The 26,773-nt window shown below is 48.1% G+C and overlaps 1 protein-coding gene across 6 annotated transcripts in view; it reads right to left on the bottom strand.

Moving 5' to 3' along the window:
* LOC146245999 (neurexin-2-like) overlaps positions 1 to 26,285 on the bottom strand; it is a 109,458-nt gene extending 83,173 nt beyond the window's left edge. For 2 of the 6 annotated variants that reach the window (XM_084684358.1, XM_084684355.1), the window contains exons 1-4: positions 26,045 to 26,285; positions 23,494 to 24,779; positions 17,781 to 17,801; positions 2,654 to 2,955 (exon numbers count right to left, since the gene is read on the bottom strand). In XM_084684358.1, coding sequence (XP_084540484.1) covers positions 2,654 to 2,955; positions 17,781 to 17,801; positions 23,494 to 24,217 — 1,047 coding nt within the window. In that variant the 5' untranslated portion in view covers positions 24,218 to 24,779; positions 26,045 to 26,285. Of the gene's footprint in view, positions 1 to 1,265; positions 1,314 to 2,653; positions 2,956 to 10,142; positions 10,333 to 17,780; positions 17,802 to 23,493; positions 24,780 to 26,044 lie in introns of those variants that run through there. The other 4 variants (XM_084684357.1, XM_084684356.1, XM_084684359.1 and 1 more) reach the window with 4 other exon arrangements.
* Positions 26,286 to 26,773: the final 488 nt, after the last annotated feature.

Genomic DNA, 26,773 nt, shown 5'->3' on the forward strand with positions numbered 1-26,773 from the left:
GGCGGGCGGGGGGGGGGGGGAACGAACGCGAGAGAGTGTAAGAGAGTGCAAGGCGGACGACAGGAATCGAGCCTGTGAAAACCAACTGCCGGAGCTCATTCGAAGAAAAAAACCCTCACCCCCTTCAATAGACCTACCCTCCATCCCCCCCATGTCGGGGAGGTAACGGGAAACTTCCGGAATGTATACGCGGATCAATTGCAGGGCTGAAAGCATGAGTGTGTATGTAGGCCAAGGACTGGGCCCCTGTAGAGAGTGGGATTGACGAGGGAGTCATTGCAATGGTTAGGATGGGTGGGTCAGGTTAAGAAGGAGGGGCTCAAGGGGACTGTTAGTACAGACAGGGGAGTCAGACACAAAAATGGTTGTTAGTACAATAGAAATAAGAAACGGAATCAAAGAAGAGCCGTATTTGTAGCCAATTCCAGGGTTGGATGTTAATGGACTTATGTTCGAAATATGTCATGACTCAATGGGGTTTGCTTGCATCGGTGCAGCAAACATGGTCAACTCGAGGAACACACTACAGACGGAATCACTCGTTCACGTGAAGACAAGAGACACACTGTACGTTCTACACGACGAAGCATATCTACACACGGCACAGTGCAGTGAATGTTAGTGAGGGGCATGCAACACAAGGAATGAAAGGCAAAACATGGGCGCCTGACACTGAAACCAAACGCCAGCCTCAAATGGAGCGGGCGGAACGATCCGTGAGCGGAGGCGCTCATGAAAGACCTTCCTCCTTCTCTGTGTTTAAAGGATCCCGATGAGTGAAGCGGTGCCAGTGTGCTAGTGAGGACTGTAAAGCCACAATGCAAGGGATCATCTGATCAAATTCCCATTTGATTCAGCGAACTCCTAAACGCACGGACGATGTTTGTGGAACAGAGAGAAACGTCCACAAACGGCTCGCTGAAATCGAGGACAGTCTACTAATTGTCTGTGTGGGACTTAAGTGAAAATCGACACAAAGCACAAGACAACGTGACGACTCAGGCAAACCAAACAGCACAATTCAGATGAGAGCCATCGTATTATTGTTTAACTACATGCATTAACGACATGCTCTTAGGGTTCTTCCCTTTGGCACTTATTTTTGGTTGTTCACAATATGTGCTTCATGTTTTGGCTACCCGCAATGTTTTGGGGCTATCTTGTTGTCTTGATAAGTGACCTATGCACTCTGTAAAGCTCTCTCTCGGAAGTCGCTTTGGATAAAAGCGTCTGCTAAATGAATAAATGTAAATGTAAATGTTTACCATCGCATGTCCAATGCCTGCGTGCTTCACGTGAGGGGAGGGCAGAAGGGAAACAGCAAACTCGTTAAATAACACTGGACCTGAAGCTGAGCAAACAAAATCAATCAAGTCATCCATTCTGGTCAGTTTCGTGTTTGATTTCATCCCATGGAGAAAGACTGGAGCGGATATTCGTCATTCGTATTGAGCGATGTGACATAACCTTTTGGCGGTAAAAGGTCCAACAAATTCAATGGCAAATGTGTGACACAAAATAAATCTGACAGAAAACCCCAAAATCCCTGCAATGCATGGAAGAAAAAAAAAAGACTGGAGAAGGTTACGTGAGCGGGGATAAACACAAACAGATAGAACAGGCTTGGTTAGAGACACAAGATGGGCCGCTTCAGGTCAGGCAGGCGGAATATCGAGTGTGTGTGTGTGTGGAGGGGGGGGGGGGGATGGAGAGACAGAAGGAGGATGGGTTAGTAGATTAGCCACGTGATTGACAGGTCCAGGCAGGTGCAAATGCCCGACGGTAAAAACATCTGGCCGTGTGTGTTTTCAAGGAGAAAATCTCTCCAAAAGCAAATCCCTGGGGGACCGAAGTCAACTAAATATACCTGTTTCACAACGAGGAGTTTCACATGGGTGACCGCGAGCACAACACGTGAAAACAATTCCTCCGCAGATCTTTCCGATTAACTTGATAATGGGATGTGGTGGTGTTGTGTGAAATGTCAGAGCTGCACCACAAAGGGTATTATCATATGGGCATGTAAGTATGTGGAGAGAAACGACACCATTTATGGACTCATGACACCCACAATTACAGTATGCATGTATATTTATACCGCGGACATCTTTTGAATCTTCAGAGTATGTTGGCTCGAATCCTCACTAAATGTACTGAAGACAGAGCCAGATTACGACCCGGACCTAAGACCGAAACTGCTAAAGACTCATAGCGATACGAAAGTATACAAGAAGTCAGTTGTTCTCCATTAGCGTTCTCCCCCCGCATCTGAAGTCGAGATAAATGAACAAGACACAGCGACTAATTCGATCCCAAGCTGACATTATAAACCGTCTTTCCTGGACACCCATGTCGGAAGACGGATCCTGGAAACCTGCGGGGCAAAATGACGACACCGCCCCTCCAATATTGAAATGAATCTCCTCGTCTCGGGGGTGAAGGAAAACACGCTTTCGAAAAGGTGCAAAGGGCGGGTCTAACAGGGGCAACACAGGGATAGCACGTGAGGGCAGGAATTAGGGGGAGGGATGGGGAAAGGTAGGGAGGGGCTGGGGTTAAGGGGCTGGAGAAGCAGGAGGGGTGGGATTACACGGGGGGGGGGGGGGGGGGGGTTAGGCAGAGTTAGCGCCGCCGCGAGGCGCGTGTCTAGTACCTGGCGCAGGTTGCGCGTCAAGCGCACGTCGTGCCAGGCGCCGTCGTTGAACTTGCCGTTGGCGGGCTCCACCAGCGCCTCAAAGGCGCCCGAGCCCAGGTTGATGACCAGCAACACGGCGCCGGCGCGCAGCGACAGGTTGACGTAGTCGGCCGACTTGCCCGTGTGCAGCATCAGGCCGTTCCGCTGCAGCGTGCGGAAGGAGAGCGTGATCTCGTCCAGACTGCTCTGGATGGGCGTCAGCGACAGGTTGTAGCTGAAGAACTCGTTCCCCTTGAAGGTGCCCACGGACTCCTCTTGTCCTGGAGGGCGCCAGAGAGGGACATGGTTAGCCTTGGAATTCTGTTCCTTCGCTACACACTGAACCTCGCTCTACTGCCCCTTAGTCATAGAGGCCTTGCTTCGGGTGCACTCGAATCCAAAACACTCAGCACATTCTATCTAAATGTCACCAGAGACAAGCGTCTCTCGGTGAAAAAACGCAACCTGCTACTTTCTACAGGATTATGTCGATTTGGGAACGAGTGGAGCATGCGTTTACCTGTCAGACTCGGTAGTAGGTTTAAGGAAACTGTCTCGGGTTTCCAAAAAAATCTACGGAGTGCCGTAGACAGACACATTGGATCGAGTTGTGGGGAGAAACCATGTCAAATGTCCCTTTCCAAATGTCCCTTAAGTGGCCGCCACGGACACGACGTGAGACGTTCATGCCTTTTTTTTTTCCCTCTCTTTCTTCGCGCACACGCTCTATCAAGTGGAGCGTGACATTAATTTGAAAACTTATGAGAACTCGCGGAGCACGGAAGACCCAGATTGCCATTTAGAAGTCGGATGATTTGTACAGGATTCAATCTAGCCGAGGGACTCTCTGACCTTGAAGGCATCCAGCTCGCAGGTGAACCGGAGAGGCCGCGGTCTCCCTCCCCCGGCCCCTGCTGCATGATTCATCCTACATCTGCTTCTACTTACGGGCCAGCCCAGACACCACAGAAGAGCACCATCTAAATTCTTGATGCAACGAGCCGGCGCTGGAGCCATTTCCATCCTAACTACCGCTCAGAGAGCAATAAAGAGGGATGCCAATTCCTTTGGGGATTCAGCTGGTTGCTGGCGAAATCCTACTCAGTAAACACCCCTTCACAATATCTAAAACACACGACAAGCCTTCTAAAAATACATTCAAATATGTAACATAGGATGTGCATTGTGATATTGGATATTAATTGTTAAACTGTATATGAAAGCTAAATGAACTAATATTACTAACGTAATATTTTGTCATGGACAAACAATGGAGTAAAAATAGGGCCGTCGCTTATACACAGAAAGCTAGGACCGAAAACATTGAGTCGTCAAATCTTCTGGAATGGCCTCAAGAGGAAAGAGAGCCTGAAGTCAACACTGCAAAGGGAGAGATCATGTCCTATTGTGGTGCGACGTTATTGTCCTACCACATTGAGGGAACAGTCTAGAAACATCACTTTGTCTTCTGAATGCGGTTCTCCCCAGGCTCTCTCCTCTGTCCTCCAGTTTGACAGTCTCCTCCCCTCTCCATCTCCCCGCCCGCCTTGTCGCCTGCTAGGACTGGCGACCCACTGTGACGAGAGGAATTTAATTAGCACTCCCCCAGCATCTAAGGAACAGAAGTGCGGGCAACCGCGCATGGGTGGGCCACCTCGTGTAGAAATCCTAATTCTATCACACAACCAACCTCCCATCAACGTCGTCCTCTTAGTCTTTTCTTCTTGGGATCTCTCTCTCTCTCTCTCTCTCTCTCTCTCTCTCTCTCTCTCTCTCTCTCTCTCTCTCTCTCTCTCTCTCTCTCTCTCTCTCTCTCTCTCTCTCTCTCTCTCTCTCTCTCTCTCTCTCTCTCTCTCTCTCTCTCTCTCTCTCTCTCTCTCTCTCTCTCTCTCTCTCTCTCTCTCTCTCTCTCTCTCTCTCTCTCTCTCTCTCTCTCTCTCTCTCTCTCTCTCTCTCTCTCTCTCTCTCTCTCTCTCTCTCTCTCTCTCTCTCTCTCTCATCCTTCACTTTCCTTTCAGGGGTATAATGTTTGCCTCTTTACAAGGGAAATATATACAGTTGAATTCATGCAGCCCTAGCCGGCGCCGAGCGCATTTTGCTCTACAGAATAATGAGGCCATCAAAAAGCTGTAGGAGACAATGAGAGAGAAGGGGGGAGGGGGGGGGGGTGGCAAGATTATAAGAAAATCTATGGGAAAGTATACACTGTAATTACTTTGTCTTATTTTAGTAACACATTACCATATGCATGCCTGCCAAAGACAATGTATGGTGGGAACCATCCTCCCAGTCTGACGTGATCCCAACCTTGAATCTCTCCTCTTCGACCAACCTTGAATCTCTCCTCTTTGACCAACCTTGAATCTCTCCTCTTCGACCAACCTTGAATCTCTCCTCTTCTCCCTCTTTGGGAGAACACGACATGCCTCGCTGTGTGCACGAGACAACGTCGGAAAACAATTCCAAAGCGACACGACGCCGCAATCCGACAACAGACTCAAGCGAGGGCCGGCTACAGCCCGAGGCTGTAGGTAATGGGAGGGGTTTCCCCGTCTGGGAATGTTGTTCCTAACTCATCCTGTCGGGGGCCCTATCGCTCCCCCGGGGGCTGGGGCTGGGGGGGGGGGTGTCTCTGCTCCTGCTCTGTCAAGACCGGGCCCTGATGGAGAGCGGAGAGTCCCAAAAGTGCATGGCTAGGCCAGACGGACACAGCTGTGTCTCTCCGGCCTCGAATCCAAGCCCTGACTGTTATCTCCCCTGACAACGGGTCTTGGGGGGTTGGGGGGGGGGAGGAGGGAGGGCAATGGGTGGGTGGGGGGGGACAGCACAAACACATGACAGAAACCCTTGAGAAAAACCAGGATGGCACGCCTTTTCGCCCCGTTTCGGCGGCGGTTTGGCTACCGTCCCCCGCGCGCTCCGCGTCGGACACGCGGAAAGACGCGGTGGTGCCTTGAGCGGAAACGTCCGACAGCTGGAGGTCAGCTTTGCGCGGAGAGGACCCACAGGGCTACGCGGTCAGAACCCCCCCCCCCCCCCCCCCCGGGACCCAACTCCTCCTCCCTCGCTCCTCTCTCAGATTCCCGTTCCATCGCTCCATCCCAAGGGGACGGCGAAAGCAAATTGGAAAGGATCAGATGTTTGACTCGCGTACGACCTTGGCGGTCGGCAGGAGGAATACCGTGTGAGTTTACACCGTGCCTTCAACCTTTTTTTTCGAGTGTGTTCCGGGATCGACGGGAGGCCTTCTGCACCTCACCAAACACCAAGCACCTGCAGGGATAATTCCACCAGGCTACTCAACCATGTTGTGTTGATTTTCTACGACAACACGGTGGGGGAATGCCTCCGAAAAAAAAAACGTGGGACCGTGCTGACATTTTCGTTCCATCCTGCCATCTGGACCGACGATGACTTTCGCCACTTGGGAAAAAGGAGCCGCACTCCGCCGATCATGACGGAGTTAAGCCCAACCGTGAAAGTGCGCTCCTCCCCGCGATTTCCTCCCGCCCGAGGTCACACCCGAGATCACTTTTCAGCCCACACGAACACGACAGAGGCAGCAGAGTTGCAGCTGTGTTTTATTCGAGGCTTTCCGTTCGCGGGGAGGGGGAGGGGGAGGGGGAGGGGGAGGGGAGGGGAGGGGAGGGGAGGGGAGGGGAGGGGAGGGGAGGGGAGGGGGAGGGGGAGGGGGAGGGGAGGAAGTGAATAGCTCTGCAGGAAGAACCTGCTGAATAACTCCGTAGGAGTTGTGCAGTGGGAGAGTCATCCTGGCGAGGCTTTCACAAACATTTCGCACGGCGTTTCAGTTAGCGGGAGAAAAAGAAACAAACGCATTCATGGGATGTTTTTTATTTAATTATCGTCGCCGCATTTAAAGGACACAAGACTCAAGGCCGCCTGAGATCAAAGGAAGAGGGAGAGGAGTGCAGACGAGTCGGAGGATGTGCATCTTCGTCTAGCCAAACCGACGGCTGCCTCTGAAGTTCTGGGGGCCCCTGTCGACAGTCTTCCTCCGAGGGCTCACGGCAACACCAATCAGTGGGGTTGTTTCCCTCCTACAAAGTCACCGGGAAGCTGTGTGCCTTAAGTGTGCGTGCGTGCCTTGTATCGTGTCTGTCCACCTCCCTTTGTGTATGTGTGTGTGTGTATACCACTGCTGAGAGTGCAGGATAATAAGGGAAAAACCAGCCCCGTAAAATAAGCTGTCACTCTTCGAAGTCGGAGCTTTCCTTCTTTTTTGATTTTTTTTTCTCCCTCCCTCCCTCCCTCCGTCCTCCCTTTCCTCTCATCTTTCTCTAATGCCAAGGCCGCGTCGAGGACCGCAGGCACTCACTAAGAATGATTGCAAAGCCATTAGGCGACGTGGGCTTGTATGAAGTCCGAGGTCTGGGTCATTAACTCCCCTACGCGTGTGCAGCACGTATGTACGGTACGTACGTACGCTGCATGCACGTGCCTCGCTTTGACGGCACTCGCGTCTGCAGAACACCGCGAGACATTCAGCAGTGCGCGACCTCTGCAGATGTTGTCTCAAGTCGAGTCGAACCGACAAACCCTGCCTTAGTCCTTGCCTTCCACAGACGGAGTGGGGGGGGGGGTAGTCTATTTTCCCAGAAGCCCCGCACACCATGTTACTGCGTTTGTAACTCGAGTGAACTACCCCCATAATCTAAGCCTTTTCTAATGATTAAACTCCAAAAAAGGAAATGGCCAGATAATGATGGTACGCTGCAGACATTTCCATAATAATAGTATTGTCATCTCTGTCCAGATGGAACAAATAGAGACAGTTCCATCAATATCTGGCAGGCCCTGATACTCAGACCCCCACCCAGTATCCCCTGGTGGGGGGAAGTAAGACACAATCAAATGTCTGGAAATTTCCATTCAGTCTCAGATAATGAGAACAAGTTGGGACAGAGAAACACGAGTAAAGAAACCACGTCCATCAAAACGCGGCCAACGTTGTCGCTCGACAAGAATGATTGATTTTGTGCCGTGTGGCATTAAGGTTTGATCTTATCATGTTATTCGAGGCCTATCCATTTCAGCGCCCATCAAAGCTTCTGAGGCTGAATCGGAACAATTTAGCTTCGAAATACCGGGGCATGTGCTGCTAATGAAATCATCACGAACCACGTTCCCAACTTGCGCGATCCCAACACAATTTCGATGGAGCCGTTTTGAACCCAGGGCCCTTTAATAATGCTCTGCACAACTAGCCTAGCATTCCCAATTCCCCAGTTCAGGTCCTCCATCTAACAGCACCCCCCCAGCCCCCTCCTCTCTGGATCGCTGATGTGATTAATCACTGCCCCCCCCCCTTAATCATGCCCACAAGTCCACATTCAATTAAAAGTTCTCTTTTCATTATTCAAGGCCTTGCACAGACCCAATAAAACAGACACACACATGCATCGCTGACACACGCAAAGCAGCCCCTGGCACGTAAATACCCAGTGCAGCAAGGCACACACACACATCCCGGAAAATCACGGACGCGCCAACACAAACACGCACACGTGCGCTTGCAGTTCGTACAACACTCACGACGCATGCAATGTGACAATGACATACTATGACTAAATCCACAGCGAGTCCCTAAGCCAAGTTGGACAAGAGCAACATTTTTATGGGATGCATTTCGATGGCAAACTGGAGCCTTGAGGTGAAATATAGAATAAGGAAGGCTCTACAGTGGATGAAAATATACGTAACGGCGCTCATGAAGAATGACTCCCCATGCGCTCTCTCAAGTGCGGAAAAAAACACGAGTGTTTTCACCGGGAGGAAAGTTTCCCCCTTGCAAAGCTTCACGTCAGGTCCTCCGTCCCTCTCCGATAAATCACGGTGACAGCGCGAGGAGAACTCTCCAGAAACCCATGTTGCTGACCTACCTTCCACTCTGCCCCTCAGCCTCCCCGTCCCTGCCCTGGTCGGACTGCCACCAAACACACTCCCACAGTCGCACACACGGCGTCGGGACACTGGATCGCTGCTGCCAGCTTCCACACGCAGCCCTTTCTATCCCCCTGCCCCTCCCTCCCTGTCCCTCCCTCCCAACACTCGAAACGCGCCCGTCGTTCACGCGCCCCGATCCCTTGGCACTGAGCTAGGCCTGCGTGGGCCAGGGTTGAGATGGGATGACTCCCATCTCGTTAATCATGACTGGCACCTGAAGCGGCCGGAACATGACTACCTGAGTGTTATTCTAATCTCTTTAACATGGCCATTCAGGCAGAGGATGGAGTTAAGCGCACACCCTTAGAACCTGGGTTAAGGCTGCTCTCATTAAAATCTCTGGGGGGCCACATTAAGATGTCTGGGAAGCCGGTGGGAAGTAAGAAGAGAAAAATCCCCTAGCTTGATTACATCTGCCTTTGGCGAAGGCATTACCATACTGTGTGTAGTCAGGTGACTTCAGTCATGAAGCTCACAAAATCCTATTGCGATCCACTAATGATATTTAACAACTGGGCAAACCTACATTACCGAGAGGAACTTTGTGAGTCATATACTTTCGTTTGGGCCACTGCTTGGGGACAAAACAAGAATGTCATGCTCAATCAATGCTTTTGCCCACCTTCCATAAGCTGTGTGGGAAACCGAGACACATTTTCGTTCCGCCGAATACACAAAAAGGTATGATGCAAAGGTAAGATGGACTCTCACTAACACAGTGGCGGAGTTACAGTGGATGAAGTGAAACGCAGGCTCTGTGTTGTTATCACTAAAAGCAGGGTCTGTTTCCCTCTTCAGACTTTCTGCGAGCAGGCTAGGATGAAATGATTCGAACGAGTAACCAGGGAAACTCTGGAGCCAATCAAAACGGAGGGAAAACATACACCTTCAGTCCCCGCAAAAAGATGAATAACCAAGGCAACGGCGAAAGCCATTCGCCACCATGCTGTTTTTGGGACCTGAAGTGATATTTGTGAATGCCCACTCAAGAATCATTTTTCTATCCTCTACAGTCCCCGTCATTATCGCACCGTGGTTACGTTGGTGCTTCACTCTCCAGCTACCTAACAGTACATTTGAGAAGCCTGTGTTTTGAAGGCCGGCAGCAGATCGTAGGCTACACGGCTGAAGCAGCGCTAAACCGAAAGACCTCACAAAGGACCTCCACACGTTTGGGACATCACACGGAATCTTCAAGGACGATACAAGTGTGTTTGGAAGTGGGCTTGCGCTTGTTCCAAGGATATCTGACTGGAGGGAGCGTCTTTCAACCTGAGCTCATCAATAAACCAACACACTCGTGTAGAACAAGGCTGTGTCAAACAACAGCACTTAAATCCTCGCCCAACCTCCGCGAAAGCGTGATCTTAGTTCGTAATTATCCACGCTAACGCCTTAACGTTTCTGAGATAAGGAGCATAGATCCTAGGAGTGTATATCTACACATTTCAAACATATAAATGCTTTTGGCAGTCGACTGTCAAATTAAAACATGCCATCTTACCGGTTTGGGAGGCCTCGGCTGCATAGGAAGAAAAACAAACTGTCAGTATGGGCTTTGATCAGATGAGCAGATCTTCCAATCCCCACTCCATCCATTCTGAAGAGTCATAAATATCTAACGGTTATTTTTGGTTTGTTTCTTCAGTGTTTACTTTTGGTGTGTTCTGGGCGCAGTGTGAGCAATCACTATGGTCAACATGAGCGGACAAATATGTAGTTTTTTTTTGCGGAACAATGAGTGACTTCCCGACGTTTGTCGCGCGACATGGCGCATCCATGGGTTCTCTTTTACGTCATTTATTTATTTTTGAGGGGGGGGGGTAGGTGGGGGGCAGGATTGTAAACAACGAGTCAAACAAGATGAGGCAAACGAGAAGGAGCTGAGATGCTGACCTCCGTGCTCCTCTGTCGCGTGCGGTTTCCTTAAAATACATCCTCTGACAACAAACCATTTGAACGAGCCACCCTCTACGCGCCCTCCTGCAGGACTCGTCCCGTAGACAGGCACAAAGGCTGAGAGGGTCCTGAGCGCGGGCAGTCGTGAAGAGATAGAACTAGCTCTAAATGAGATGCAAAGGCCCACACAATCCGCTTTCCCCCCTCCCTCTCTTTCTCTCTCTCTCTCGTTGTAAACCATTTTGTCCTCAACGTCTGCTCAAGGACATGTTCCCCGTGGGGTAATTCTTTTTAAACCTCAACAGAAATGAACTGTTACAATATGTGGTCTGTTTTGAGGAGAAAGCCCCCCCACAACTTTATGTACGTCTAGAGTTTGGCTTGGACATATTAACAAAACACCTTTCAATTGCTTCAGCATAAATCTATCTGAGATGATTAAGTCCATGTTCTAAATGTCGCTGGTCCAGATAAGGTCTTAGTTTGTACAAAACAGAAACTGTCAGTTATTGGAGTCATGGCTGACTCAAATCCAAGTCAGTGATTTTTTGGACAGCACCGTAATTTGAAATCAACTGAAAGCATATCATTATGTAGTTTGTTAGACGTCCAACCCTGAGATTAGCATTTTAGACACAGAAAGAAAATGGTCAGCGAGGCTTTTACAGTCTTGGCATGTAGTGGGAACCTTAGCCCAGTGTCACAATGTCACATGCACTCTACTTGCCTGCCTTTTATGTTAGTTTAAAAAAACACTACAGATTGCTATGAAGACCGGGGCTGCAATTTTTCCCAGACTAATAATGGTACTGGAAGCCTCACTGACAACTGGCAACACAATGTCTCATAAGGACATTTAGACCAAATGAAGATCTTAAGCAGCTCGGATGTATAGAAATTACATTTGGATGGGTGAGACTTCACTTGGCGAGTGACTTCACTTGAGTGCTAACCAAAATTTCTCACTAGAATCATCCAATTCCCACATAATTAAGGACACGTCTTCACTCTAAAGAATTGTATACTTTAATAATAACAAAGAAAATATAATTGAATAGGCTTAATGTCTTCAAATGGGCTGTTTTCTATGACCAGTATATTTGTTATATTTCGGTATCGTTCCCTTAAAACAAAGCTTAGGGCAAAATATACAGCCAGTAAAATCAAACAAACTGTTTGATTACATTATTTGTTTTATTTTATTTACCATTTTATTTGTTCATACAGCCAAATCAGTAGGTCTTAATGTTTTAACTTGGCTTTCAGATAAGAATGCATGAAGCTATGAGTGCATGTACAACTTCAGGGCATGTGCTGTAGATTGGATGGATGTCTGCAACATAGCAATGCATACATCTGCCTCATAAAGATACCAAAAAAGTCTTAATAGGACTAACTCGGCTTGGACAACTGGAATATACAATCTAAAACCTGTAATGATGTGTTTGTGAAACATATGGTTGTTTTCGTCATGGTTTTCAAACGAAACAGCACTAGACTACAAATGAACAAGGGGAGCAACAATTGCAATGATTCATTCGAGCCTTAAGAAGCTTTTCCTCGGAACTTACAGGAAAAGTTGCCTCTCCGCTGTAATCCAACATTTGGGACATGAAAAAATCGGCTTTCATTTTCTTTTGACAAAATCAGTCCCCCCCCCCCCCCCCCTCACCCACCCATTTACAAAAGGCCACATGAAAAACCAAGCCGAGGAAAGACTGTGAGCATAGAAGCATTACCTTTGTGAAATGCTGCGGTCAAAGATGACGTTCCCGTAGCTTGGCCAGTGGTCAGGACAAGGGTTTGACGGACAAGGATTTGTGGGCAAAGAGAGCAGCAACATGACAGGAAGCAGACAATGAAAAAAGACAAGGGAAATGGAGAGGAGGTCAGATGTGAAGCGCGTCACAGTGATAGAAGATGGTCGTTGGCGGGCGGGGAGATGGGAGTGAGGAGTGGTTGGAAGGGAGTAAAGCAAAGCAACAGACCCCATACCTTGGCGGTTTAACATCAGGTGCGCCAGACCTTGAGGGAAAGAACAGAAAAAAGGATAGGAAAACAGGTAGGTCATATAAAGGCCAGGGAGAACGGAAAGCATTGTCACAACCTAGGACTGCAGTTTGTGACAGACATCCTGGGGAAAGGTACGGATGCCGGAGTTCAAATTAAACTGAAACGGAGGCGGAAAGCAAACGACAAAAACAGACAAACACCTCTTGAGAAGGGGGAGGCGGGAGAGGAAAAAACAGCATCTTGGGTCGTGCAACACCCAGGGGTAGTTGCTCCCAAAGATGCTTTTTTCCTAATGGAACACATACGCTTACTTTAAGCAGACAGCTTTCTCAGATTGTAATTATGTTTTTGTCACCTATCCAATCCCAAAAAAAAACGAAACAAAAAAAAAGAGCCTTCAGCTTCTCCAACAGAAACCTCCTTAAGGACACGGCCAAGGTCTTGCAAGGCGCAGGTGCAGTGACTGCAGCAATAGGATAGCATGAAAGCAACCAGGAAGAGACTATCCTTCCACAGGAACTAGACTGAGCCCTTGCAATAGGCTCAGACCCAGGGAGAACCATAACAATCAATAACCCGGGCCGTGAAAGCCCATTACGTGACAGCTTTACTGTAATCACAGTGCCGCAGTTGTCGGCCACAAGAGAACACATCCCATGCAAAATACATCCATAAAACACAATGTTACAACGTAGTCTGTAAAAACCGTGTGCCTCGTAAACTGGGAGGCCACCATTCGGAAGAGTATCACACGGAACCATTGTTGCGTTGGGGGAAAACAAATGAGCCAGCGATTGTAGATTAGGATTGTGAGGGTTTGTTTATTTTAAACGGCACCGTACGAAACCATGAATGTTGTTCGTTAGAAGCCTGCTTTCCCAACCATGCTACAAAGCGAATCCGAGAGAAAATGAAACTTTGACGCATCCTTCACCTGGACTGCTGCAGTAGAGAGTTCAAAACAGCCAAGTGTTCAGTATGCGGATTACTCCTCTTATGATGAAGGATGCATCTTGTCTTGACAGCTTTCTTTTCAGAGTGCTTTTAGCCCCGACACCTCCAGTATACTGGTGTTGTAGCTAACGTGAACACCAGAATTCCTGAGGTGGCATCAGTCTTATAAAAGAATGTCAATATTTCAGAACATTTTAACACTTTTAGGGAAGACTATCTGTTACTTATGTATGCTATGCTTCATTATCAGAACTCTTCACAGCTTGATACTGCTGCTCAGCCAATAGCATAACACAAAAAAGTATATATACTGTATATATACATATACACACACACAAATATGTATATATTTTTATACATATATACTGTATTTTTCAACAGGCCTCTTTGTACCAGATACGGAACTCCGGGTGGTTGGGAAGTCTGTTCTGTTAGGTTCAAACCTTCCTGCGCGTATCTGCACAAGAGGAAATTGTCTAATTTACCAAGAAGATGAGCTGTTATTGATCCACTGATCAAGGCCACTCGGTATGGCTTCAGAACGCCGACCGTTTACTGGTGAGCAAGCGGCTCAACGCACTCCTGCCATGATTAAGCCGACACATCCACTGACCTTAAAGGAGAACGAGTGGTTTCGCAATGCCCTTAAACAGAGGGGGAATTAAACCGAGCGCCGCCGTCGCAGGCGGCGTCAGAGCATGAGGAGTGAACGGAAGCGTTCCGTTTGGAAATGTGATAAACATCAGCACCTTTTTTTGTTGTTTGTGTGCGTGTGTGTGTGTGTGTGTGTCTTTTTTTCTCCTCTGAAAGCCTTTTGAAGTGTCAAACCTTCGAGCGGATGCCATGGGTCTTGTGTGCAATGTAGCGCCGCCCTGTCTGTGTTGGCATAGCAACAGGCTCTCGAGTTTCCCTCTAGAATGACGTTGACCACTCTCCCTTCTTCTCCGCCCGCCTCTCCCCATTTTCACCACCTCTGCTCATCCCCCCCCCCCCCCTTCTCTCTCATAAAATGGTCTATGCTTACACAAAGAAGGTAAATGATTTCCCACGACAGTAAAATTCTATATTCTATTGTATTTTTGTTGCTTCAATTATGAATTTGTCTGGAGCTGGTTGCAGGCAGCTACTATCAAACAGTGATGAACCTTCTAGAAGCTGTGATTGTCTTTTTTTTATGTCACTTGCAGACACATGCCTATGAATACATTACAAATAAATCTGTATATTAAAAAATGATCTCTTAATGGGTACCCATTTCTAATGCCGGAGGCGTTTCGCTGTGTAAACAAACAGGGGGAAAGGAAGCGTAAAGACACAAAGAGAAACATTGGTCTTCGACGCTATCTTTAAAGTATAGTCGTTCGTGTTATAAAGCCCGATGGGTGTGAAGTATCCTGCTTGGTTGAAAAAATGATTCACTTGTATATAGCCAGTAGCCCTCAGCTTTAGCTTACACTATGGTTTGGACTCATGTATCACCACTTTAAGAAAGGCAACCAACACTATGGGATGGCCTGCTAACCTTTGACCTTGCCCCTTTAGCGCCTTGCAACACGGGGCCATCACGAGAAAAGGGGTGAAGGATTCGTGATTTTGCTGAGTTCAGGTTCTTTTTTTTTCTTCCATCGAGTATTAAAAGAGCTTTTGAAGGAGGATATTCTAATGAGGGATTAGACCAAGGTCACTGGTGCTCAGAGACGGAGGCCTGCTGATGCCAGCTGTGTCCCCGTGTTTGAAGCACTCTGAGCTGGGCAGCTGGACTTGGCTTGTGGCCTCTCTGCTCCATTTCAAGGTAAGGGTCATCGGGGTCGGTGGTGTTGTTCATGGAGCACTGTCAGACCAAAAATGAAGTCAAATCTCATTACAGGCCTAAATGAAGGAGACAGCCCATGTCGACTAATAGAATTAGACATTGGACATAATTGAATGTGACAATCTGAGTGATATAGTTGAGGGATGTGGCATTTCATTTGGGGGGGAATATATTTACTGTAGTGTGTGTCAAAATGTGTGCCAAGTTCATGCGGGTTTGTTGTTGCAATGGGTGTGTATAAATGGACGTTTTGCTTAGTTCGTTCGCGGGAAGGATTTGGAGATGCGGCGGTGGCGCTCTACGGAGGAGGCCTGTGCACGGCGTTAGGTGTGCTCATCTTATCTCTCGTCTGCAGGCCCAGTGTTGTTCACCAAACATCAGAGCACGCCTCACTCCATGTCCCTGGAACCCAGGATTCGGACGTGCCTCCTTTCCAAAAGGCGAGCTGTACCGTGTCTGCCTGAGAGCCCGGGCAACTCACCTGTCTGGTGTCGTCGTCCCCCCCCTTCCCCCCCCCCTCCCCCCCGCGCGGACAAAAACAAATCCAAATGCGTCCTCCTCTTCTACCCAGAATTCCCCTCGGCTGACACGCAAAGTGAACTCCCCGCTTTGGACGACCAAACCAAAGCTTTTGGGCGACGACACAGTGTTTCAGAGGGGGGGGGGGGGTGTTTGTTTCGGAGCTTGAGTGTGGAGAGGCATGCTGTTGGTCCATTGATATGTGGACTACAAAGTGGTGCCGGATGTCACATTCAACCGCTCCGGGGATAAAACAGAAAAAAGGGGGCCGATCCAGAGCGTCCCCATTTTTCCGAGCGTCATCTTTGTTTTCATGCATTCTGCACTTGGGACTGGGACAGCGGTTGTGTGTCAGAGCTTTAATCCAATAAAAGGCTCTAAAGCTTTCTCTTTGCAGCATGTCATTTAATAATGCTCGCCTTTCGCTGGGAGCAGGGCCGTAGCATCCTTGCTCATCACAAGGGGAATTAAGAGTGATTAAGAGCCTTTGTTTGAAACAACTCCGTCTGAAGTGGAGCCTGCGCACAGGACTCGGAACACAAGACACTGAATGGCCCTTCAACTGACACTCAGATGAGAGTCCACTCTGTTCAACATGGAAGGCGACGCAAGTCCACTGGAAACTCCTCCGATTTCATTCGACCTCAGAACATCCCCACCAAAAAAGGGACTCGGACTGTGTAGACAGGCCCCCAGAGCGCCGCTGTGAAGACGAGCATCTTTGTCGAGAGAGAAGCGGACGACGGACCGACAGGATATCCGACGGCAGCTTGTGTGAGGGCGTGAGCGCGCGCGCGTTTGTGTGTGTGTGAACGTGTGTGCGTGCTTCCTGCAGCTAGCTCCAGCAGTGATTTATAGTGTGTGGTGGACCTCAGCTCCTCTGCTTAGACCCGCGAGTCCCTTGTCTTGTCTGGCAGTGGGTCAGATCCCTGCTCCTAACCCGGCCTGATGGATGTCTCTCACTGCTGCCCACACAACTTAACTGGGCCTTGGCAATCCTCCTCTCTTTATCTTCATTTCCTCTGAGCCTCACACAAGACTCACTCTATTTGTTTTATTGTGATGTAGTTAAACAGGCTGCCAATGGTTCTATTATGAGAGACAAATGGCTGTTTCCCCCGCCAACAGGAAAAAAAGTAATGCCCGGGCAAATATTTCTTCCACAAGCAAACACTTCCATTACGGCGTAATCACGACGCCAATCTCTTCAAGATTTGATTTACACCCTTGATGTCGAGGCCAATGCTAATCAGACATCTTTATAGCCGGGCTGTTGTGGATAGCACATTCTACTTGGCTTATACGGCGGCTTTGATCAGTGAAATGAGATGCCCATTGTCTGTGTGAGCTCCGCGGAGGACATCAAAGAAGTCCACCAAAGTCAACAAACTGAACTATCAATATATCACACTTTCTTCGTCACGTCGAAAGTCGGAGAGGGGCGCCGAAGACAGCGTCAGCCCGGCATTTATTGCCGGTGGCTTACAGAGCAGCCCTATCCGGCATGTTCCGGCTACTTCTCTACACGTTCCACCCAGGAATGTGCAGAGGAGCTCAGAGGGAAGATGAGGCTGCAGCCAACGATGGAGGCCAAAATCACGACGTGTGATGCTTTCGAGCCTTCGCATTTGTTGTGTTCCCCCCCTTGGATTCTGTCATAGACGGCGGCTTCCTCTTAACCTTTCCACACTCGTGTGTGTGTGTGAGTGTGTGTGCGTAGGGGTGGTTGGCAGACTTCTGAGGATGTTTGTGTTCTGGACCACTGGTGTGGGGGGACGGGACAGGAGGAGATGGGTGGGGCAACGTCACGGTTCTGTTTGATTCGGTCATCAAGTCCACAGTTCAAACTGACCGACCCTCCCTTTTTGTTGATCGATGCACGTCAGCAGTGAAAAAGCAGTTTTTTTTGTGAAAGAACCCCCCCCAAAAAGGTTTTAGTCTTACCTTCTCCTGCCTTCTGGATAACTGTTGGGAAAGCAGAGAAAACAAAAGAAGGGTTAGGACGCAGTATCGATGGACAATGCCAAACAAAACAATGTGTACGTTGTTGTAGCGGGTGTGAAACACTTGATGTCATATTCATTCCTGAGGTATCTGTTTGGCATCGTTTTATCGGCAGCTTTCTACAGATGACTAATGAGGGATGACATGGGCGTGGCGGGGAAGACGACTGAATGGGAGTTGGACGGCGCCCTTCCCAACTCATTATACCCACATTTACATTTAGATGTTGTCATTTAGCTTTGACCTAAAGTGGCAAATAATCATGGGTGTCGCAATACATTCCACAGGACATGTTTCTTTTATTCCATATCCGGGCTTTTAAGCTGCCATGTCGACGTGAGGAGAAACGGGATATGCTGTTCTCGGAAGGTCACGCTTGTATTTGGTGATGGGATATGATTTTAACTAGCTACTAAAAATAGCCCGGGAATTCTAGGCTGTAATGTATTGCGCAAAAACAAATGATTGCATTTTGCTATGATGAAACGAATAACTAGCAAGCAGAGATAGATTATACCCCCATTTCCTCTGAAAACTATTACACACACACACACACAGATACACACGTACACACAAAACACAAAATGTTTTAACACAATAATATTCACCGTTGCCAGTGTGACCCCGCATAAACGACTCATGTCCAAACATGCTTTCAGTGAGCATAGGGGGAAGCAATGATACTCCTTGAAAACACTGTACGCCAAGAATCCTGTCTCAGAAACGACAGGTCCTCCATGGGAACCTCATCACTACCGGCAGTTAACAGTGACCAGCGGTGGTGAGAAGGCACTCTTAGGAATCGAGCCACATCAGATTAGATGGCAAAACACGGTCTCACACAAACCCGGCGTTTCATGAAGCGTGGAAAGCCCCCAGATAAGGCGAGTGACAAGTGTGTGCGGGGCGGACAGACATCAGGGTGGAAGGGGAGGTGGGAGGGAGCGTGGGGGTCTAGGCAGTGGGTGAGTCACGGCTCCAGTGCATGTACGGGGGTTGGGGGCCGGGGGGGGGGGTTTAGGGGGGAGGGTTGAGGGGGGGGGGGGGTGAGGGGGGTGGGCAAAATGGCAAAGGGTCCTCAACCTTAAGTGGGCTGCCAACACTGAAGAGCTGGCGTCAAAGGCACGCACTTAACCGACAGTACCAGCAATTTAGGATTGAATCAGAATGGGGGGGGGGGGAATGTATTCCTGACAAATATCTATTTTTTAAAACAGTTACATTTCTTTCACCGATGCATACAGCTTCGAGAAGGCGTATACAAATGTTCTCAAATTGGAAAATGGAGAGTAAGAGAATGGAGTAAAAAAACAAAGGCTACTGTACCGTGCCCATCTGACTGGAAAAATAAGGATGCATGACATGTAGTCGGAGAATGACTCCAGGCTCTGGTAGGCTATCCCAGGAATAGTAAAAAGATAACCTCTCTGTGTGTATTACCGTGCAAGGCTAACCGTCACTATAAATCATTCCTTACTGCAGAGGGTCCCAGAGAAGGGACGGGGGTCAGAAACAGGTGAGTTTGATCTGAGGCTCTGGGATAATGACAGATTGCGCTCGTGGTCATTATGCTAACACTTTCTACGGGACAAAATGACTATTATTGATGGTGTTCCTCTATAGAATTACAAAAGGACAAGTGACTTTGCGGATTGGCCTAACCTTTCGCAGTCCATCAACACTCCAAGAACGGCAGTCTTTAGATAGATGGGACAGATGCACCTAGCGACAAGGTTTGCGGTAAATTGTAGTGTTTACATGTCGAACTCTGTCTCGACTGTGCAAAAAGGAATTCCATAGATCGCTGTAGGGAGTGATTAAGCCCTCGCCAAAATGTCTTACTCAGTGGTCCATGCACCATGTAATAGGGCTGGATGATGCCAGACTAATTGGAGACTTTACCCTTTTGGTTGCAGCGAAGCATCCAGTCGCCATGCACTTTTTAAATGGAATCTTCTGGTTTGGATCTTACCGCTATCGGAAAATCCTTCCGCTTTTGCTGGTTGAATGAAACAAGTCAAACAAATTGCCATCACATACTCCATGGCGTCACACTCGAAACGGTGTCTCTGGAGAACCGTGGAGCGAGTCGAGGCTTTGGAGACGGCTACCTTAGCAAACAGTAGAGAGGCCGAAAGGATTGCCACGACAGGGAAGAGAATTAGAGTGAAGGGAGACAGTTGACGATCAACATGGCCGTGTACTGTCGACGTGATCTACACTGTTCAGAACTATGGCGGATCAGGACAAAACAGATGAGATCTGGGGGAAAAGTGTGAACGGCCAAGAGAAAATGAGCCAATCAATGTGATAGCAGTAAATGATGCAGTCAATGATAGAATCTGACGAAATATGGGGGAAGACAGACACACAAAGACCCGAAAGGCATCAAACTTAAAGGACTATGAGTCAAGTGTTTAAGAAAACTGGATCTCCATACTGGCTGTAGGCCTATAAATTGGTGGCGGGCGAAATAATCTAGGCTGGAATTGCGCGGCAGCTATATCAGCGATGCCCAGAGACAGTTTGACCTCAACGAGCTCTCTGCTCGTCCCTGTCCAAATCAGCATGGCTTCAAATCAAGGATTACTGGTTGATTACACAAGCTAAGACACATCCAGGGAAGATGCTATCGTTTTAGAAGACAATATCAAGTCTGTCCAATCAAATCAGTCTTTGAAATCTCTGTTAGTGCATAAGGACTAGGTTACTTCTGAAGAAAAAACTATTGTAGATTTTATTTGTTTCAATAATAGCTGTTTGTTTTTTTTTGCCCGAAAAGTAATTCCGGTTTTTCACTAATCAGCTATTTTTATTTAATTAAATATGGAAAGTCTGTTTTTCATTTAACCCAATCTCTATGACAACAAAATGAAAAGCAGTTGCGTGACCTTGTAGATAATAGCTGTCTAGACAGTCTTGCATAGGCAAGTTTCAAACAAGACAGTGCTTATACAGCCTTCATGGAACAAAACCATTTTAGACTGATTAATTGTCGAAAATGTGACAATTCCTCGCACAGTGGTACATAAATATAATTAGGGTGGAGTTTGACTAGCTTGTTAGAACTACATGAATAATAGTGTGTTTAATACGGTGTACAATGCCATCTAAAAATATCTTCTTACAGAAAGGGAGAGACTGCTTCATATGTATAGTAAATAAAACCACATGCCAGTGTAGCCAACACACAGTAGGCTAGCTGAGGCTTCCAGCGTTCAGCCAGGGATCAGCCAGTGCTTGGGTCTTCAACATGCCAGCAGAGTGCTTGAGTGCTCGACTGATTTAATTACCATGCCCCACGCCAACAGAACCTGGCACGCCAACAATCAAGAGAGGGACCCGGGCTACCACAAGCCCCCTGAAAGGCTGGAGGTTGGCAGAGAGAGGACACGAAGAGAAGGAGGAGGGACAGGCCACTGCTGAGGCCCCGGGGTCACTGGTGGCTGCGGCTGCTTAAAGGGGGCCATTTTTGTCGGCCAGTATGGTTTGAATCCACAGCCCGTCCTTCCTGCCCACAGTCTCAGGAATGAAAAAAACGTTATTTGGAAAGTTAAAACCTTGGGGGTTGTATTAGGATAGCGCTGGCGTTCTGCTATGAGGAGCCACTTTGTGTTTTAAGTCAACAGAAAACAGGGAAAAGTCTCTCTGGAAGCACCCCCCCCCCCCCCTCCGTGAATATTTTACTATATCATTAAGGTTGGGAAAGCTGTGAAAATAATTCATAGCAGCCGTTTGAATAACCATTTGAACAGCTCTGAGGTACGGTGATGTGGAGCAATAAAGGGACATTTTGGAGTATTAAACTTCATAAGTCACACAGGTTTAGATATTCCAAATGCCTGGAGCCTGCAAAAGGCCCCGAGTTATGGAATAAGGTCAGTACAGCAGCCTCTGAGACAGTCTTGTCTGGAAAGAGGAGCAGCTTTGGCTCGTGACACGAGCGGAAGGGCTGGGAGCCGCCTTGCTCTCCCCCACTTTACACCGCAAGGAGACATCAGCGCATCCCTCGGATTGGCCGGCAAATGATGTGCCTGGCGGAGGGAGAGACGCCGGCTGATTTATGGCCCTGGCCTACTTCCTTTGCTCTGTTGTGTAGCTCTGTAATTGATTCTGACGCTATTTGTGGCTCCGAGAGTGGAAGGTATTGGACAGATTCACCTGGAACGCTCAGGTTTTGGACGCCCCGCGCGGTCATCTTTGCTATTTAAGGAGATGTTTTTGTTTACTCGTCTTTCCCTGTGGGGAGGGATGAGAGAGGGATTTCAGGGCGTCTAAATGTGTTTGATTTAGCTGCCGCAAAGTCGGCATTCATCCCATGGTTTCCCTCAACAGACGTATTCCTTAGCTTTCACTGCAACACAAAATATGAATTGACCATATGCTGTAGCAGCCTATTTACCAAATGCTTCACATAACCCCCCCCGTTTACATTTGCAGTTACATAAAACAGCCAAGGGGTGTTGGGTTAAGTGGTGTGCAGGTGAGTTTTACCGTCTCAACTGCTCCTGTCTGTCCGGACTGTGATCGTGTTCACAGATGCATTTTCTCTCAGGAGAAAAAAGGATTTACCTCTGGAAAAAAAAGGAAGGCTGACAGCCTATTGGTATTCCATGGCTCCATTTTGGTGGAGAAACAGCCTTGTCGCCTCAGACAGAGGCCCATCCTCTGTGACTCAGAAGATAAAGAGAAACCAGGCGAGCGCTGCGGGGGAAGGGGGGAACGATGACAGCTATCGCCATGTTATACCTTGACAAGGAGCAATGCTCGGCAGCACGTATTGATCACTTTGAGGTGAGCACACAGCACAGTAGTGTATTGCTGGAATGCTCTATAGTGCGACCAAAGTATATATTTTTTGTGGTTTATTTGTTCTGGTACCTACAAAACCAAATGCTTCACATAACCCTCTTCCAAATAATTCACACAAGAGCCAACCATTTTAAGCTAAGTGGAATGGTGACAACTAAAACCACGGAATTTAGAAAAAAATTATAATCACAATATGCAAACGGTCTACAGCCTTTCAACAGATTAATGAATTTGATTATTTCTTTGTCTTTAATAATAGGTATGTGAGTGACAGCAGCCACCTAAGGTAGGCACAGTTTACATGAGTGACATTAAATCCAGCAGCAGAACAATAGCTCGCAATCCTATCCCATCGCGATCCTAAGTGGAGGCCTGATTGGCTCATTTTCCTCAAGCCGTGAAATAGTCATCTACTTCCGTGAAACAGTCAATCGCTAGTGAGTAGCACTGGCGGGGGGGGGGGGGCTTAAACTACCGAAAAATGTACTCATAATCAACAGCATATCCAACCATCTCACCAAACCCCCCCCCCCCCCCCAGCTTTCAGAGACAGCCTGTCAAGCTGTGCTGAAATATAGATAAGCACAACTCTTCTCTCCAAATAATTAATGAAAATGAAAGTCGAATGAGATAATGACTCCGAATTACAAGTAAAGCCCAAAGGAATCCCTCAAAAACCGTCATTTCACTCCATAAAGCAATCAGTTGAACTGCCAAGGCGTTCCGAAGAAGAAACCTCACACACACACAAACGGGCGCGCGCGCGCCCGGCACGCACAAATACACAGGAGGGGACATTTGCATTCACGGTTTTCTCGACTCATTGTCTATTTGGGCTCACCTTCATGGCAGTATTTCCCCTTGTAGCCAGTGTTGGTGCAGTCACATTGGACTTCTACCTCTTGGGTGGCGCACAGGCCTCCATGACCACAGGGGTTGTGTGCGGAGCACAGATACTCCGCGTCGCTCGCGACCCCCTGGCTGTCGAGCAACACGGGATGGCTCTCGCCCAGCCTCAGGTTGACGATCAAGCCGCGGTACGGCGGCTCGTATTTGACGGTGCTGGACGTGAGGGCGGACAGGCGAACATCGGGAGGGATGCCGCCCACAAACAGGTCGCTGGCCACCGCCATTTCGCTCCTCTTGGAACGCACCTCGGCCGCCTTGTCCTCGTTGTCCACCTCCAGCCGGGTCTCGCGGTAGCTGCGGGTGAGCCGGACGCGGTGCCAGCGCCGGTCGTCGACGCGCGTCTCCGTGTGCAGAGACGCCGGCTCGGCGCAGTGGATGGTGAAGCGCAGCTGGAGGCGCCCGTCGGCGATCAGCAGCTCCAGGAAGTCGCAGTCGCCGCCGTCGTCCAGGTACAAGACGAGGGCCTTGCTGCTGTTGGTCTTCAGAAGCAAGCTCAGCTCGCCCGTTGTTTTGGCGGACTCCCATTGGCCGTAACGCGCCCACTGTCCAGGAAGTCCCTCGTACTCCAATGCGCTCGTCAGCATCATTCCAGTCAACAACAGCAGGGGCCAGGTGCTGGTGCCCCATACCCCACACATTCCCTTCCAGGATCTCATCTCCCTCCTCTGGCCCTTATCCCTCCTGCTCCTGTGGCTCTCCTGGATAGCTAATTCTCCACAGCTAAAAAAGGCAGGATTTATCCCCTGGCTATAGGGTCTTTTGTTTTGCCCTTTAATGTGCTGAAATAATTCGATTTCGCCGGAATCTTCTAGAAGCTTTGTTGTTGTTGTTGCTTTCTTTAACTTTTCCTCACTATCCTGATTCTCTCCGTAGTCTCTCCATCGGGGGACATTGGCGAGAGGGGAAAAAGGAGATTTCAGGAAAAACACACTATAACGAACAGGCTTTCAACATGGCCGTAACCATATGTTTGGGAATATATTACCACCGATCAAGGTTGTTTGGTTCTATCCGGTAGTGAGGTCTGTGAGCGTGGGTTCAGAGGGAGAACAAACCAACGGGGGGAAAATCCTCAGCTTGTCTGTTGTCGTCGCTCTCCTCCGGACACCATCTACTTGCCTCCCTCCAGATGTGGTCCGCTTGGTCCTCAAGGTTAGCTAGGCACGCAGCCAGGCAGGAACAGGTGCAGCCCCTTTCATCCTCCGTAGCCAACTGCTTCTACGAGACAGAGATAAACACACATCTTAAGGGAGCTGGATGGATAATTGACGGTTAAACATTTAAGAAAAGCCATTGCGACATGACCAACCTTTACGTCATGTAAATCGCGAAGAATCGCGAACAAATCATTCGGCTAGCCACACAGAGTGAGATAAAAAGGGAGAGAGAGACTGTAATATTGCAAATGCTTTATTTATGACTTCCCCAGGCACCACAGCCGCGACCCAGACGAAGGCAAGGAGGGTTCTATTTGTGTTAAAGAGGCTCAGAAGTTTAAAAGCGACTCTTTGGGGGATGCATCTAAATTATGTCAATGTTGACCTTGTGAATTGTGCCCTTTTAAACGATCATCGTACGCATTTTCAACAGTCAGCGTATTGACAGGACGGAGGAAATGCAAATAATCAGTTTCAACATTTAACCAAAATTGAAATATCTGTTAGCATGACAGGAAATTGAATATAGAGCATGATTGGGCGTACTTTGACATTTCCCAAAGGTTATCGCTTAAACCCTCCAGACAGGGTCAACAGAATCCATCCCACTTGGAACACAACAAATGATGCCATCTTAGATCAGTCAATTAGCCTAATCACCAATCGACCTGCTGCTGTGTTTAGTGTATATTTAGAGATGTCCTAGAGAATATTCTTCAGTGTTCATTATTCGGCAATACAGATGTGCCTTTCTGTGTTTAGTGAATTAAATACCATCTGCTTTGAAAGACATGCGTAGACTTGTCAGGTCTCAGGGAAAGGGATACTGTTTTGGTATGATAATGTTGGATAAAGGAATAAAGACAGACACTAATGTCAAGTTCAATGGCCTTGTTCAAGCATTGCACAAATCACTACGTGCTGAGACCGGGGAAAAGTCCGGCTACACAGTCGATTACCTATCAACTAGACTCCGTAACAGATACTTATCGTAGGCAAATGGTTTATTTCTAACAGAACACAAGGAATGTGTTGTGTGAAAAGTATCACTACACTGCAGACTTCATGTGACCCAAGAATATCCACTTCAATTAGCGCAATTATTCCCAGTAAGGCTGCGTGCTGCTTTGACAAAGCTCCCCTCCATCGCTCCATCTAATAAGCTGAATCAAATCGAATTCATCTTGATTAAAAACAGGCCCATTCTGAGCTCCCCATCCACCCACCGTAAAGTGCCACAGACTAACTGTCGTCACAGACAAATGTGCCTGCGCCTGCCTCCCGCGAAATTGCCTGCAGCATCAGACAAACTGCCCTTCGGATTACCTAGCGGATTTTCCGAGGCCTGTTGTGATGAGAGGAGTTTTTGTCCTGCCTCAAACCACGATGACGAGGACGGCTGTAGACATCTCACCTCAGAAGGAGCCAAGCGCTTTGAAGTCAGTCGTGGCTTCGGCAGATACAATAAGAGATTCACATTAATGGAAGAAAGTCGTCGCTGAATGGCACATTACCTCGGTCCAGTAGGTAACGCTGAACGCACCGTAGGGCATTGGCCTACCACCAGGGATGGACTGGGAGTAAAAATAGGCCCTGGACTTTGACTCAGCCTTCCACAAACGCTATCTGCCTTGTGCAACAAGCAGATATTTGGGCAAACAAACAAAGTCCGGATTTTTTTTCTAACAGTTGACTATATTTCACTGCTAACATAGAAACATTGATTTAGAATTATTCAAATCTGGTCTAAACTGAAAATTATAACAAATAACCCATTTGTAAGTGTGAATCGTAAAATACATTATATTGCTGTAAGTATTTATCCTGTATCAGAACATTCCAGAAGTGTCATGTCTCCATGTAGTGTGCAAGGTGCACATGCTATTTTAGCTATCATTTTCACCCAACGTTGTAAAATTACAACAAAGACAAAACAAGCTGAAAACCAAATGTGATGCATGAATTCCACAATAACTTAGTAATTATATGAACTACATATTCTAAAAATCACCCCCAAAAATTGGAATGAGTTCATGTCCTTATGGCCAGATCTAT

The sequence above is a fragment of the Hypomesus nipponensis genome, chromosome 20 (genome assembly GCF_054491055.1).
Source record: "Hypomesus nipponensis isolate SF chromosome 20, ASM5449105v1, whole genome shotgun sequence".
Classification (NCBI taxonomy): Eukaryota; Metazoa; Chordata; class Actinopteri; order Osmeriformes; family Osmeridae; genus Hypomesus; species Hypomesus nipponensis.